At 42.9% G+C, this 16,367-nt stretch overlaps 1 protein-coding gene across 3 annotated transcripts in view; it reads right to left on the bottom strand.

The window, feature by feature from the left end:
* Positions 1–16,367, bottom strand: part of Cep164 (centrosomal protein 164) — a 38,556-nt gene that overhangs the window by 5,856 nt on the left and 16,333 nt on the right. Inside the window, exons 3-10 of one of the 3 annotated variants that reach the window (XM_033483227.2) lie at positions 13,793–14,551; positions 11,022–11,800; positions 10,535–10,954; positions 6,342–6,667; positions 3,786–4,231; positions 2,992–3,164; positions 1,115–1,346; positions 690–884 (exon numbers count right to left, since the gene is read on the bottom strand). In XM_033483227.2, coding sequence (XP_033339118.2) covers positions 690–884; positions 1,115–1,346; positions 2,992–3,164; positions 3,786–4,231; positions 6,342–6,667; positions 10,535–10,954; positions 11,022–11,800; positions 13,793–14,551 — 3,330 coding nt within the window. Of the gene's footprint in view, positions 1–689; positions 885–1,114; positions 1,347–2,991; positions 3,165–3,785; positions 4,232–6,341; positions 6,668–10,534; positions 10,955–11,021; positions 11,801–13,792; positions 14,552–16,367 lie in introns of those variants that run through there. The other 2 variants (XM_076524096.1, XM_076524095.1) reach the window with 2 other exon arrangements.

Raw genomic sequence — 16,367 nt, 5'->3', positions numbered from 1 at the left:
GAAAATGCAATTCGCGGCTTCGTTTACGAGTTATTAACGAAAAACGCTGACCAATAAGAGGCGAGCTCGGCTGCCGCGAGGCGGCCCAGCCAACGAGCGCACGAAGCCCAGTTCCGCTCATTGGCTCGGCTGTCTCGCGCCATCTCGCCTCTCATTGGCCACTGTTTTTCGTTGATAACTTGTAAACAAAGCCGCGGATTGCATTTTCGCTAAGGAAAAGGTTACTCCAAATGACCTCAGGAATCCCTTCCCCCATTTCCGGATTACGAGACATTTTTCGGACATATATGTATATTTATATATACACATATTTACATATATATTATTATTATATAATATATATTAATACATATATATGTTATATATATATTTCGTTCTAGCATAGCTGAATGTACTTAAAAGAAAATTGCCCGAGAAAAGATGGCTCCATTTACCAATAAAACATTAATAAAGAATAGTTTCCAGTGTCACAGAATATGTACATGGTTCCAGGCAGATGTAGCACATTCAAACGAATGAAAACAATGACGATCAATCGTGGGAGAAGAGTATGCCAGTAGAAGATGAGCATGATTTATGACTCGAAGACGAAGGATACTCTAATAATCGAATAAGAATCGAAAAATGTAAGAGAAAGAAAGAAAAGAAAACAGAGGGCAAACGGAGGATGAGAACAGACGTTCACTGACCTTGAACATTATTCGGCTGCGCGGCGAGATGATGAAACCGTAGCCATCGCAAATAAGAGTACATCAGAGTTGGGGGCGGTGGCACGTTACTGTCCTGCCGTTTGCTCAGGACGCCCCAGATCTCACGTATTTCCGAATTTAGGTTTTCCAGGCTTGCGATGATTTCCGTCGACTCCTGGTAGTGATCCGGTTTGTCTGAATACGGGGGGATCATGACACAAAACCGAAAAATAAATTTGTGTGCGGATGAACGTTAACCGGGACGTCTGCCTGCTGTGCGAAGGCAGACCACCGAAGCCTCCCGTGGATGATCAAAGAAAAGAATCGAACTGAAAGGCGCTTGAAACGATGACGAAAAGGAAAAGAGAACGCAGGGTGACAGAGCGGGGTTGGTGACACTTTGGTTCTGGCGTTCGTTCGCTCACCTATAAACGGATCCGTTCCCACATCAGTGGAGCTGAAGCCGCTGCTCGCGCTAGACATATCGCTCAAAGTTAATTCGTCGTTTCTTGTAGAACTCGCGTCGTTCTCGTTCCGTCTTGCGCTGGCAACTCTCTCCAGAGTTTGCTCTAAGTGTCTCAAATGTATCACCTTCTCCCCGAGTAGGCTTTTCGTACGGTGCAAACTCACTTCCACATCTGATAGCTCGCGTTCTTCCTGCAATCCAACGGCGAATCGATTAAAAATCGTCGCTGAATTCGATTTCGTCGATTCAGAATTCATCCGATACTCGGCGTTAGCTTAGCTCCGAGATTAGCCTAATCTGTCAGAGATGAAAAGTCAGCAGTATCTATGAGACGTTATTGCATATATGTATATACTTTGATGTACTATTGATATGGCGCAGTCCTGGCCATTATTCATAGAAGATATAATATAATAGTATAATCAAAGAAGTTCTGACTTCAGAATATTCAATCTTTTAAGATTAAATTCCGCGTTATATTATTTTTTTGTTATAGGTAATATGGACTTGACTTTTAACATCTTAAAAGATTGAATATTCCGAGTTCGGATTTTTCTTACTGGTTATGTTCTACTTACACTTACACTGGTTAAATTCCACTTCGCTATATCTCAGGATCTCGGTAAAAGAATCGAACGATCAATAAGATTCCTCTCTCAATTCCAAAACATGAGACTTCAATTCTTCTATGAATAATGGTCAAGACTGTGCCATATCAATAGTATATCAAAGCATAATATTATTCATACAGTGGCCCACAAAAGTGTCCGTACAACTTTTAAAACGCAATAACTACTTTAAAACTGAACTTGTTTAGATGACAAAGAGACTAGTCTACTGGACGATGACTGAAATGCTTATTTTTTTAATTTTGCTATTACTTGGAATGACAAAAAAATACAAATCTCTTGTTTTTTAACTTTTTTATATAACGAAAATTTAAAAAATGTCTTTCGTAGATCTCGGTAACTTATATGCATACTGAAAATTGTATCGAAATTGGTTCACGTTGTTACGAGTTACAACAAATTAAAGATCGCAAAAATCGCAATTTTATCACGATTTCGACCAAAAACTGGAAGAAATCTGCAGTTTTCAAAATCCGTCAGCACACATATGAGTTACTGAGATCTACAAAAGGCATCTTTTAAATTTTCGTTACATAAAAAAGTTAAAAAACGAGAGATTTGTGTTTTTAATTTTTTCTTCTCATTCAAAGTAATAGCGGAATTAAAAAAAAGCTTTTTTGCCATCGTCTAGTAGATTAGTCCCTCTATCATCTAAAAAAAAAAGGAAATTCAAGTGATTTAGTTCCGTTTCGAAAATGTTATTGCGTTTTAAAAGGTGTGCGAACACTTTTGTGGAACACTGTATGTATAGTGATTAATAACTACACTGTGGATCTTACCTTGACTGATTCCGACAATCATAAATCATACAGAAACGACTTTCTATCTTGAATCATTTTAACGAGTCGAAAATAATACATAGATGCCCTTAAATTATTTCAATCTTTTAATTCTTTGAATTTTCACCGCGCCACTTTTATTATAAATGTGTAAAATCCGCAGTCTATTAATAATTGTCGCAATTTCTAATCACGTGACACGTAACATTCTACTGTTACTCCAAATATGTTACTTCAAATACACGTGCAAGATTTCATTTCACCAGAATTGTGTTCTCTGAAAATTGTCGAATATTGCTCTAAAATAATACGTCCTCTTTAGGGCTTACTTTCTCCCCTTGAACGCGAACAACAGTCGATGAAAAGGTACATATCGAATACCTTTTTCAAGAACCACTCAAAATATCGTCCAAGGCCCGCGATATTACCTGAACTAATTGTTCTAGGGTGGCCCGTGCGCTGCTTTGCTTCCAAGCTCTCTGTCGTCTCTGAAAAGCGGTCTCCTGGTCTCGTAACGCCTCCTGTGCCCTCCTCACGGAGTCTCTCTCGACGTGGATTCGGTGCCGGAAGAATTCCAACTCCGAAGAGGCGTTCGCCGGAGCTAAAAAATCGAGCAGATTTCTTTTCGATGTCGTCTAGATGAGCTCCAGCGTGAACCGTTCGTGAAAGCCGCGTGCGAGAAACGAGGTAACGCAAAGGAAGAGAAAGAGAAAGAGAGAGAGAGAGAGAGAGGAAGAGAGGGCAAGGGAGAAAAAGAGAGAGAGAGAGGAAGGGAGAGAAAACAGCAACGAACACGGTGCGCTAAGGAGAAACGAAATTCTGTTTGTGCACTTACGAGCGAGTCGAGGAGTGTAAGCCGTTAGCCAAAGTAAAGTCTATAGATGCCTGGGGAATAAATAAATATCATATACATAAACGTAAAAAAGATGAACGAGCAATCTGTAACAAGAAAATAGTCTCAGAAGAAGAAGAAGAAGTAGTAGTAGAAGAAGAAGAAGGGGAAGAAGAAGAAGAAGAAAAACCAAGCGAGCAAGAAAGTAAGAAGCTCTCGAGTCCGAGAAATCGAAGCGTTTCAATCGTAGTTGCTCGAACAAGTAAGATTAGCTAATCATAAAAAGTTCTATAAAATAATTCATGCGTTTAAACACGACGTATGTGAACGCTACTACCGGAGAACTGAAACGGGGCGAACGGTAGCTCGACGGCATTCGTCAACATTCACCTTTGTCTTGGAAAGGATATCGCAAGGTGTAGGCCGTTTCATTGCTAGGAAGCTGATCACCGAGATCTTCGAGCTTCTCTAGCTGCTTCCTGATATTCTCGACCGGATTCTCGGGATTGTTGTTGTTGTTGTTGCTGTTGTTGGCGGCGCTCGAGCTGACCCTGACTGCGCTGGCCGTTCTCTTGCCGAGGCTCTTCTTCTTCCTGATCATCATCATGTTCGCGTTCGTCTCGCTGGCGGTGGTGGTCGTGTCGTCGGACTCGAATTTCGCGGCGGTCTTCGAGTTCGTTCCGGCGGCCGTCTTCTGGCAGCCCGGGGCGGTCGTCTTCTGCGAGCTGGAGGCGTCCGCTTCCGGCTGATCCTCGGACTGATCGGCCGCGGACCGAGCCTCCGGCGGCTTTCCGTTTCGCGTCGCAGAGCTAGACCGCGTGTTCCTCACCGGGGTACTGCGAGCACGATTTAAGGCCTATAGCCAGACATTAGGACGATTCGCATGAACGTGAGAGAGTACCTTCACAGTGTATTCCCCTGGATGCGTGAGCGTCAAGGACCGGCGAAATTCTATGGTCTGTGATGGTATCGTAACACGTTCGCCGTCGCAGCGGCATATCACGGCTGCCTCAGCAGCGTCAAGATGCAAACACGTCCTCGCTATCGTCCCTAATAATAAAACGTTCGGCTATTCATAGTTTGCTGTTCGCGTTAACGATCGCGTTAAGTACTGTTAATTCCCTTTTCTTTTCTGTTTTCTCCCATTCGCTTTCGTTACGAACACGCACACAACGTTAGGTTGGATCGTTTACCCACCGACTGTGATACCGGCGAATGTGTTAATAAAAAAGCTCCACCACAGGCGCTGTTCTAAGAGCGTCGGCTAATTAATTATGTACATATCTATAGAGAGTGCGATACTTATCGTTAGCGCTGATCTTTGATTATAGCTGCAAGGATCAGTGTGACGAATTTTGCTTGGGTGATATTAGCTACTGAGATGAAATTATATATTATAATGTCTATCGAATTTGCCGTGGGTGCACACACCTGGCGCGTGTGTCCGCTCGGTGACACGCAAGAAATATGTTACAAAGTCCGTATAGTTATCTGGGGTACGACAAAAGTGACACTGACTGTGAAGGTACTGAGGCAGTGATGAGACAAATGTATTATGTGCAAGAACTTAAACGTTAGTAACATTTAACATGATCGAGGCATGTATAATACTTGCTGGGAATACACCTGGTACTCGAACAGTGTCCATTGTACGAACTTTTGTTCTTCGTGGAGGATTCTACTCCGAGACATTTGGCGAGCAATTAAAATACCCAGTGTATTCGTTTGTAGACAGGATGCATGCTTGTTACTCGTTACAAACAGCTACTAACATCTACGAATGCTCTCTACACCCTACGGCACTGTACAACGCAGTCAACCATTTGCCGTTTAATCGTTCTCTTGCTCTTCCGTCGTCTGTGCCATCGGAATTCGCAAACTCGGGAGTTACGCTACCGTTAAATCGCCTTATTATTAATTAGCTTCTTTTTGTATATCTAGTATATATATACAGTATATACAGAGTGTCCCAAAAATGTCTCGCAATCCGAAAGTGGCGGGTTCCTCGGGTCATTTGAAACAACTTTTTCCTTTACAAAAATTTTCTCCGAGGCTCCATTAACGAGTTATTAACGGAAAACAGTGACCAATGAGAAACGAGCTCAGCTGGCGCGAGGCGACCGAGCAAATGAGCGGAACTGGGCTTCGTGCGCCGGTTGGCTGAGCCGCCTCGCGTCAGCCGAGCTCGCTTCTCATTGGTCAATGTTTTTCGTTAATAACTCGTTAACGATGCCTCGGAGAATATTTTTGTAGAGGAGAAAGTTACTTCAAATGATCTGAGGAACCCCACATTTCCCGGAAATGCCATAATTTTGAGACCTGTATATAGCATATATAGTATACATAGTAATTCATAGAGAATGTATGAATTAATTATACATGTCTGCATCAATAATTAATGAGAAATACCGAAAAAACGAGCGACGTCTCCGTAGCTGAGCCAACGGAGCGCGAAGATTAATAAGATTATTAATAATGTCCTAATTATTATATTAGATTATTTATATTCTATTATTCTATTATCATCAATTTCTAATTTTAATTTTTAATTTTCTAAAACCGTTCCACTCGAATTGTTTAAAATGACAATTTTCAAAACTGCGTACGCAAATATCTCAATCTGTATCGATTCTAAAGCTCAGTTTCACACCGAATTTCATGCAAACCCGCGTGTTTGTGACTAAATATTCAGTGTTCGCGTAGTATGAAAATTATTCTTTTTCGGAAAGTTACAACAGTCCCAACTCCCAAGTCTATTCTTCAGACAAATAGTTTCGATTTTTCGATTTTCGACCGCGTCGCGATTTCTTAATAAAGAATCAAATAACGAAGCACGTTTGAAGATCGACAACGGGGATCACCGCGTTCTGGACACCCTCGAAACAGCAAATGGTTGACCGATACGGTATTTTTTATTCTCGATATCAGACGTCAAGTTCGACTCACTTTTGTTCCGACGACTCGGTTATATCGGTCCTGGTCCTGGTGGACGTCGACTTCTCGGTCTCGGAGGTCGTGTTGTACTCCGCCTTCCTCCAGCTCCTCCTCTCGACGGCCAGGCGAACGTCGTTCTTCAGCTTCTTGTACTTTTCCCGGAGCGCCGTATACTTGTCCTGCATCAGACGGTTCTCGGACCTCATCTTCTCGATGTCGACGCTCTCCTGCTGGAAGGACCGTTGCTCGGCCAGCTTCCTCGCCTTGATCTCCACGGACCTGCCCGGCCAGATATCCCCTAAACGCTGCTTGTAGATCTGCTGCTGGGCTACGGTCTCCTGAAACGGCAGCAGACAAACTCCCTTCAGACTCTGGCCCGAGGCAGGAAACCGGACTCCCGTTCGTGAAAACGTTGACAAACATCGAACGACAAACACCGCCGCCGGCCCCAATTAATCCTCCTCCACACGCTCGTGATCGACCATCCATCGTGATCCACGGTGGCAACAGCGATTACTTGCTAGGATTCGAACGTGGAACGGTGGAATCGTGTTGAGGCTCATCGCTTGCCTATCGGGTCACATAGATTCACGTATGTATTATAAGTAACAGACCCGTTCGTAAATGCTAGGATAAGTTATGCTAGCACTTTATCGACCGGTCGTGGTCGAGGCTGCAACTCGGCAAGGACTGGCTTAGTCGCGCGCGCATTTGCTCCCAGTACGGTGATGTCTCCCTTACTGACGCTCAGATTGTCCACTGAAATTGACGCCCAGATGCGTCAATTGTCCAATGCGCACTAAAATGGACAATTTGGGAAGAGGAGATACGATACGGCACATTTTTACAATTGTGGACAATTTGTAACTATAAAAACAAACCGCAAGGCTCGAATAATCGTATCTCCTCTTCCAAAATTGTCCATTTTTGTGCGCAATCTGGGCGTCAATTGGAGAGACATTACTGTACCGCCTAAATTTTCGCTACTCATTGTGTTGTGCTTATTCCTTTAACAATAATAATAATAGTAGTAATAATAATAATAATAATAATAATAATAATAATAATAATAATTATTATTATTATTATTATTATTACTATTATTATTATTATTACTATTATTATTATTATTACTATTATTATTATTATTATTCATAAGGATATGGAGGGGTTAGTATACAGCTACTAACAAAACAGTATAGCTAAAAGCCGATTAATAGGCTATCGGTCGATAAGCATTGGCAATCCAAAATCCGATTAACAGGCTAGCGGTCGATAAACATTGGCAATCGAAAAGCCGATTAACAGGCTAGCGGTCGATAAAGTGCTAGGACAACGCGGACAGGCGGTCCAGCTCGAATCGATGCAACGTTCGTTCGAAAAAAGCGGCGACACGGCCGCCGGTTTCTACAGGCGCGACAGATATCCTGAGACTTATGAGCTGGAATGTGTTAGTGTTAGGAGACTGCACAGAGACTGCATGTTTCGTATCAGTTTTATTATCTCGTAGCAGAGACAGCGTCAACTGTTAAAGCCATAATCGGTAGCGGCTAACGATTCTCAGCCTAGCTCGATACTTAATTCTAGAGAAATTCACAATACTGTTTGCTGCAAGCTCTCGAAATTCATTTTACGAAGGCTGACTGAGATTAGCTGCGTTTCGAATTTGAATTATAATACATAATTGTTCGTGCGTGAACGTTAACGTCGGTAAGCTTATCAGAAATCGTACACATTATTAAATTCTTGGAAAACCTGACGCAACGTTTCTAATATTTTGGCACGCCAAAAGAGACTATTTATAGCGTATAAAATTGGCCGACCGGATAACGTTGATACCTCAACTTCTTCGAGGGGTTATGCTCGTCACGAAGTTTCGAACAAATTCGGCGATTGACTCGGAAAAATCGTTGCAGCGGCTGACATCGCACCGTAATTAATTAACGAAAAAATCGTGGCGCTTTGATGCCGTACACATTTCTGATAATGCTTAATATTTTCTACTAATGATGTAGCGATTAATGCTGCAACATGTAATCCTTAAGATGCAAAAAGAGCTACAGTAATGTCTCCCTTACTGACGCTCGGATTGTCCACTAAATTGGATAATTTGGGAAGAGGAAATACGATTATTATTCGAGCCTTGCGGCTCGTTTCTATAATTGTGGACAATTTATAACTATAAAAATAAACTCTCTATAAATTCTCTAAAAGAGAATTTATAAGTCGCGTTCTTTCCATTTCCTGATTGAGCATAACCTCCTGTGTAAAGGAATAAACACTTGGATTGTGAGGGAACGTTTCAAGTATATGCAAACTGCTTTCGTACACTCGAATACAATATCGAGATCAACGAGGCCGTTTTACTCTGTAAAGCGTGCAGAAACGACTGAACGTTTCTGAACAAAGAAACGTTGCCTTTAAAGAGAAAAGACTGGAGACCTGCTCAACTCTTTGGGCCACGGTGGGATTAAAAATGTGCCATCTTTTTGCTGCACGATAATGCATAGTGGGACATTTTTAGACCCTCCTAAAGATATTACAATACGCGTTCATGAACCCATGTGGCACGGTGGGACTACTTGGGTCCCCCTCCTCTGTAACAACAAATTGAATTGAATTATTATTATTTCTTTTTATTACGTTTTTATACTACGTGATTCGTTTGTTAACAAAAATATAGCAATTATGTTCAATTGAAAACGCGATGAAATGTCTGTGCCACATGGGTCTATTTTATTTTCTGAAATCCTGTGCCCCAAAGAGTTAAATCTCCAAACAAGCGTCACAGAAAGTTAGCGTATACAAGCTATATATTGGGTTGGCAACTAAGTAATTGCCGATTTCAGTTATAGATGTCTCTCACTTCCATTTTTATGACATCCGTAAATGTTATATTATAAAATTATTAGTATTATTATTATTATGTTATTTTTTATTATCCGTGAATGTTAGCAACTGGACAAATTGAATGCAGCGGTCAAGGAAAAGCGACCAGAATTGGTCAATCGTAAAGGTGTGATTTTCCACCAGGACAATGCTAGGCCGCACACGTCTTTGTCCACTCGGCAAAAATTGATGGATATTGGTTGGGAATTGATGTTACACCCACCATATAGTCCTGATCTCGCGCCAACGGATTACCACCTATTTCGATCCCTGGACAACTCCCTTCGTGGTAAAACTTTTAACGATGATGACGCTGTAAAATCTCACTTAACTCAGTTTTTGGTCGAAAAGGGTCAGACTTTCTACGAGCGTGGAATTTTCAAGTTGTCAGAGAGATGGCAAAAGGTCATCGAACAATATGGAAAATACATTACAGATTAAACTTCATTCCAAGTAAAAAAAATTTTTTATTTCATCGAACAAATCGGCAATTACTTAGTTGCCAACCCAATATTTCTGTTTATCCTCTTCGAAGCTCGTCTCCATAATTCAACGACGTTAGAAAAATAATATTCTGCTCTATTAAAATACTATATACGGTGTTCCGAATATACAGTAATGTCTCTCCAATTGGCGCTCGGATTGTCCACAAAAATGGACAATTAGGGAAGAGGAGATACGATTACTCGAGCCTTGCGGTTCAATTTTATAGTCACGAATTGTCGACAATTATGAAAACGAGCTGCAAGGCTCGAACGATCGTATTTTCTGTTTCCAAATTGTCCATTTTTATGCACAATTTGAGCGTCAGTTAAGGAGACATCACTGTACGCGGAATCTGCCGGTTCCGAGACGGCGTGGCGCGTTGCACGGTTTATCGTTCCTTAAATTCTAGTCGTTCCGGAGTACATAATTTCACGGGGAGACTCGTCTTAAAGGCTAGACCAAGGCATTCCGGACGTGTGGTTACACAATCGTGGACGAAACCGCGGTAACTGAATGACGAATCCATTAGCACCGAAGGAGCTCGCGCGCGAGCGATTTTATTGCGTTCGCAGAAAGAAGTTGCTTGGGCTAACGAGGTCTCGCCGTACGAACGCCTCGAGCCCGAGTTAACAACCAGCCTGGTTGCATAACCGGGGCAATCGTTTCTATCGCCCATAAATAACCTAATTTCCTTAAAGAAGGATGGGTTCGAGGTAGCATTAGAGCCGGAGTCGCATCGCGCGCAACGGGAGAATCGACGGGGTTGCGCAACGTGGTCGCGTGCACACGGTCTCAGGTACTTAGAATAATAGGCATCGTCAGGTACTCACGTCGATCCGGAAATTACGCAGAATATCCTCTAGGCACTTCTCGTGATCCTCCGTAATTTTCGTGATTTTCTCCCTCTGCCGTACCCAGAGCTCGGCGCGCACCTCGTCGAACTCTTTCTCCAGCTCCTTCTTCAACGTCTCCATTCTCTCGTTGTGCTGTTTCGTCAGCTCTATCTCGCTGAGCTTGGCGAGCTTCTCCTCGCCCAGGTCGCGCTCGTGCTCGTCCTCCAGCTTGCCCATCTCCTGGTTCCTCAGCTCCAGCAGCTCCTTCTTCCTTTCGTCCAGTTCGATCTTCAAGTTCGTCAGAATCTCTTGCCTCTCCTTCTCGTAGCAGACCTCCAACTCGGCCTTCACTTTCTTTAGGTTCTCCAGCCTCGCCTCGTCCATCTCAGCGATCAGCTTCTGAATCTCCCGTTCCTCCTGAAAGATCAACATGAAAATTAGTCGGAGCTCGACGAGGAAGGGTCGATCCTGAAGAAATCTCTACCTTCTGAGCAATATCGATCCTCAGCTGCTCCAACCTATCGTTCATATTCTTCTCCAAGAGCTCCTTCTGCGCCGCGAAGTCCTCCTCGAGGTCCCACCTCGTCTTCTCCAGCTTCTCTTCGTACTCTTTCTTCAGCATTTCGATGTCCTCCTCGTGCTCCTTCATCAGCTGCGCCTTCGTCTCCTCGTAACTCTTCAGGCCGCCGCTCTCCTGCCCCGGGAAATCCAGATCCTGATGCACCTTCGACATGTCCGACGTGTCGTCGTCGTCGGTCTGCCTCTCTTTCGAGAACCTGATCGCCGGCTTCTTCGGCTTGCTCTTCCGCCGTACGTTCTTCACGTTGTCGATCTTGTTCGGCTGGTAGTCCAGGCTGCTCTCGATGGACATGCTGTCCCTCGACAGGCTTTCCCTGGCCATCTGATCACGGTGCTCGTTCTCGGAGACGTTCTGAACGACGAACCTCTTGCCGACGATCTTCGCGTTCTTCGTCGAGGGCTCCGGCTTGTCCGACGACGAACTCTTCCCGGTGTCCTCGTCGGGCTTGCTCTCCGAGTCCTCTCGGTTCTCGGGGTCCTCTTTGTCGTCGAAGCTTTGCCCGTCGGAGCTTTCCGCGGACAGAACCGAGCCGGTGAGCTTGTTCGTCACCACCGCGGATATCCGGACGTTCTGCTCCTCCGATTCCGAGTCCCAGTCCTCCTCCAAATACATGAACTTGATGTCCACCTCCTTCGATATGTCGAATCGGACGCTTTTACGCTCCTCGTCAGCTGGTCTGTCATCTGCCACACGCGAATTCAAGTTAGGATTTTCATCTCGGAACATTCATTTGGTTACGATTCCTCGAACCTAAGGAATGATACGAACAATGGCCGGAGGACTCTTTTGATAACGATGAATAGTCTGGATCTTCTGAATCTATTGAATGATGTTGCAAAATGTTGTGTCATATCTTTAGTGAACTTAACAACTGGAAAATAGTATATCAAGATGTTCTTCAATTATTTTCGTTGTTCTACTGTTTTAACCGTTCGAGTCCCAAGCAGCGCGATCGCGCTGTTCAGATCTTGTATCGCGATCAAACTTTAGTGACGCGCGTACATCGCATAGCTGCTTTTTTTCATTTTCTTTTCTTTTCGTTTCGTTTGTCAATCTTGACGAGCGCTGTCGCGCCGCTTGGTTCTCTTCGCAATCAATTAAAACAAGCGTTATTACGCTGTTCGCCACTTTTCGACCATGTTTTCTGAATATCCCCTGGGACTCAAACGGTTAAGCGATACAATTCTCTCGTATTGGCGCTCAGATTGTGCGCAAAGATGGACAATTTGGAAAGAGGAGATGCGATTATATTCGAGCCTCGTGGCTCGTTTTTATAATCGCCGATTGTCAACAAGTATTAAAATGAGCCGCGGGGCTCGAATAATCGTATCCACCTCTTCCCAAATTGACCATCTTTGTGTACAATCTGAGCGTCAATTAGGGAGAATTTACTGTAATTGTTTCCGTATATAATCCATTGCTGTGTTAATAGTAATCTGTTTTAGGTATCAGTGTTACTGTTCTTGTATTATTACCTGAATTAACTTATTAAGAATCTGCCCACTTGAGATAATATTTAAGCATTCAAGCAAACGTAGGCAATGAATACCAAATTTCTTATCTTCTAAGAAATGATTGCAATCGAACATTTTCTAATGATCGCAACTGCAACGACAATGTAACAACTATTTTCGTCAAAGAAAATTATTCGCTTCTATTAGGTTGGTGGGTGTGAAATGTCGGATTTTTAAGTGAATATATAAAACTGCATATCTTTTTTCCAGAAGCTGTTTATTTATTTTATTATTATAGATGCCTGTCTTAAAGAAATTCTGATCTTCAGAATCGATAAACTCTGATATGGAATTTTTCAGGCTGTCTTCATTTTCATACCGTTTAGCCCGTAAAAACTGTTCTAAACGTTTAAAAGAATGAAAATCGGTTGGCGAAAGATCCGGCGAATAAGCTGGCTGCTGCACAATTTCATATTTTAATTCATTTAATTTCGCAATTGTTTTGTACGACGTGTACGGTCGAGCGTTGTCGCGGAGAAGTATTGGGCCACGCCGATTAACAAGCGATGGGCGTATAATTTTCAATTTTTCATGCATTTCATCGTTGTACCGGCAGTACTTTTCGGCTGTAATTGTCTCTTCAGCTCGAAGGAACGAATAGCGAATTACTCCGGTCACATTCGTTTCCACCAATGCTTTCGGAGCATCATTTTTCACAGACGTTTTGGGTCTTCCACGCGGTTCATTTTGTAGGAAAAAGTCACCGGACCGAAAATTTTCAAAGCAACGCTGCACTTTTCGATCGTTAATTCTCCCCGAACGCCTGGTTTATATCGCGCGCAGCTTTCGCAGCATTATTACCAAGTTTATACTCATCTAAACAAATTACACGAATATCGGTTGAATTCATATCCCTACGAAATTCAAAACAAACAACAAAATGGAGCACTTTTGAGAAAATCTCCTTCGTCGAAACGTGACTCTGGCAATATACGGTACGACTATAAACGAGATTACGCCTAAAACAAAAGCATTAACGAAATCAGAGCGACAAACGTTCGCATGTAAAGAAAATCCGACGTTTCATACACCACAACCTAATACTTCGCAAGTTCCGTTCAAATGAAACGAACGGGGCCAACACGTTCGAAACGGGACCCGCTGTAAAGTCTCATAACTCTTTCAATTCAGGCTCTCAAGAACATCGTAAACAGATCTTACCATCCTCCGACTGCTTCTCCCTGAGAATGGACTTAAGCCTGTCTCCCCCAACGGTGGTGGTGTCGTCGCTGATCGTGACGGCCCGGAAGTCGTCGAGCTTAGCAGCCTCTTGACTGGGCGTATTATCTCTGCTCCTGTTGCTCTTCAGAAACATCGTGCCCCCGCCACTCAACGTGAGCTCCTTCTGCTGGCCGAACTGGCTCGGGTGTTTCTCTTTGTCGAACTTCTCCGTCTTCTCCGACTTGAACAACGTGGAAGCGCTGAGTTTGTCGATGTCGATGATACTCTCCTCGGGGCTGAACTTGCAGGACAGCTGTTCCCACTTCTCGTTCCTCGGGCTCAGGGACTCGGACCTCTTCAGAACCTCTTTCAAGTCCAGCTCCTTCGCGGAGGGCGTGGCGGACACCGTCGACGCCGACGGGGACGCGACGTTCTCCAGAAGCTTCGGGCATTCGTAGAACATAGGGTCCTGGAACTTCAGGTTGGTGTAGTCTCTGGCGGCCCTGTCGTTCGCCAACGGGGTGTCCGGCTTGTCAATTTGCAGCTTAAGCGGCTTCTCTTGGGTCAGGCTCTCCTTCCTTCGCGCACCTTCCAATTTCTCCGGCTTTTTCAGCGGTGTCAATTTCGTGGGGATCCTGGTCGGCGGCAAGCTGATCTTGCTGGAGCACTTAGTCGGGTCCTTGGAAGAGGACGCTTCTTTGGGCAACGTCGCCTCCTCGTGCGACTCTAGTTCCTTGGCCGTTGTCTTCGAATCCTCTTCTGCCGATCAGAAAACACAAATCTTTGTAACCTTCCGCTACCTCGCCGAGCTTCCCGCTGAACAGATGACTCTAACGATGATTATGCCCGATGATTATGTGAAATGTTTTCGCCCGTTGAATCGCGAGAATGGTGGAAGAATGTGAAAGGATTTTCCTGTATTCGAATTTTCCCTTTGCGGTCGAATATTAAAATATTTCGTGCAGGAAACTACGTCCCCCGAAGTTGTTTCGACGCTGCGGAGGAGGAAATGTCGAAAGAGACGGGAAACCGATACTTCGTGGATCAGAGAAACGCAACCTTTCCTCGATCGCGATGGCCCTCTCGAGGGAAAGAGGCGACAGTGTCAACGTTCCCTCGAGTGCGAGTCAACGACTGTGTGTGTTTTGCGTTTCTCCATCTCTCTCCCTCTCTTTTCTTTCACCGCAGAAATAACAGAGACAGCAATGAAATGGATAAGAAAATACGCCTAAAAGCCTGGAAAACAGCACGGAAGCGATTATTATGTATCAACGAGGAGTCCTCTCGACGCGTCTAGAAACGCGTGCTCCCCTTTTTCTCCGCTTTTCCGCGCGCCTTTTGCGACCGCCGAGAACACTCGGCTCTCTTTCGCTCTTTTGAACCCGCGCTCGCAACTAAATAGCGAGCAATGATCGATAAACATTTATATATATATGTATAAATATTTACCTCAATATATATGTGTACATTTGCAGTGTGAGTTTAGCAAGTCACTACATGGACGGAGGAAAGGTCGGAAGTATGAATGTATACAGGGACCCACAAAAGTGTTCGTACACCTTTTAAAACGCAATAACTATTTTAACGCTCTGCGCTCGAAGCCATTTTTTAACTATAAATTTAAAATAATTTTTCTGAGCATACGATGAAGTGTATTTTATGCATACGAAATTGAGTCTCGTGATTCATACAACAGTTGCAGTTTTAATAGTGTTTAAAATCTAAACTTCGATGATGTAAAAATGATCTTAGAACGTGATATAACAATTTTAGTCACCACTCGAATGCAAAGGTTTAAAACTGAACTATATGACTCAAACTTTTTTATGATAGATGGACTAGTCTACTGGACGATGATTGAAATGATTTTTTTCTGATATTGCTATTACTTGGAATGACGAAAAAGAAAATAAAACTTTAAGCAAGCAAATTACATTCTTGTAACATGACACAATCGCGATGAAACATGCAACTATACCATTGTACGGTGGGTAAAAAAAGTAATCGTACACCTTTATAAACACAATAACTTTTTTAAAATTGCGCTAAAAAAATTCGAATTTTTTAAGATGGTAGTACTAGACAATGATCAAAGCATGTTTTTAATTTAATTACAGTATTAATTTAATTTGATTCATTTATAATAGCAAGTAATAATAATAAATAAATAATAATACATTGATTTAGTTAAAATTTAATTAAAGCATTTCACGACAGAAAAAAATAGAAAACTCGATCTACAAAAGGCATTTTTTAAATCTCCGTTATAAGCTCAGATAAAGAATTTAAAAATCGTGGGTTTTTAATTTTTTATTTTCAATCCAAGTAATAGCAAAATTAAAAAAAAAGCTCTTTAGTCATCGTCCAGTAGACTAGTTCATCATCTAAAAAAATTCAAATCATTTAGGTCAATTCTGAAAAAGTTATTCCGTTTTAAAAGCAAATCTACGAACACTTTTGTAGGCCACTGTAGATAAATAATTTGAAGACAGGTAAGAGATGAATATCAAAATGATTTTACGACCAGTGAGAATTATCGACGATCTCGAACTGCTGCGGGTGGACTTCGGTGTCG

The sequence above is a fragment of the Megalopta genalis genome, chromosome 8 (assembly GCF_051020955.1).
Source record: "Megalopta genalis isolate 19385.01 chromosome 8, iyMegGena1_principal, whole genome shotgun sequence".
NCBI lineage: Eukaryota > Metazoa > Arthropoda > Insecta > Hymenoptera > Halictidae > Megalopta > Megalopta genalis.
This window is presented reverse-complemented; position numbering and strand designations above follow the sequence as displayed.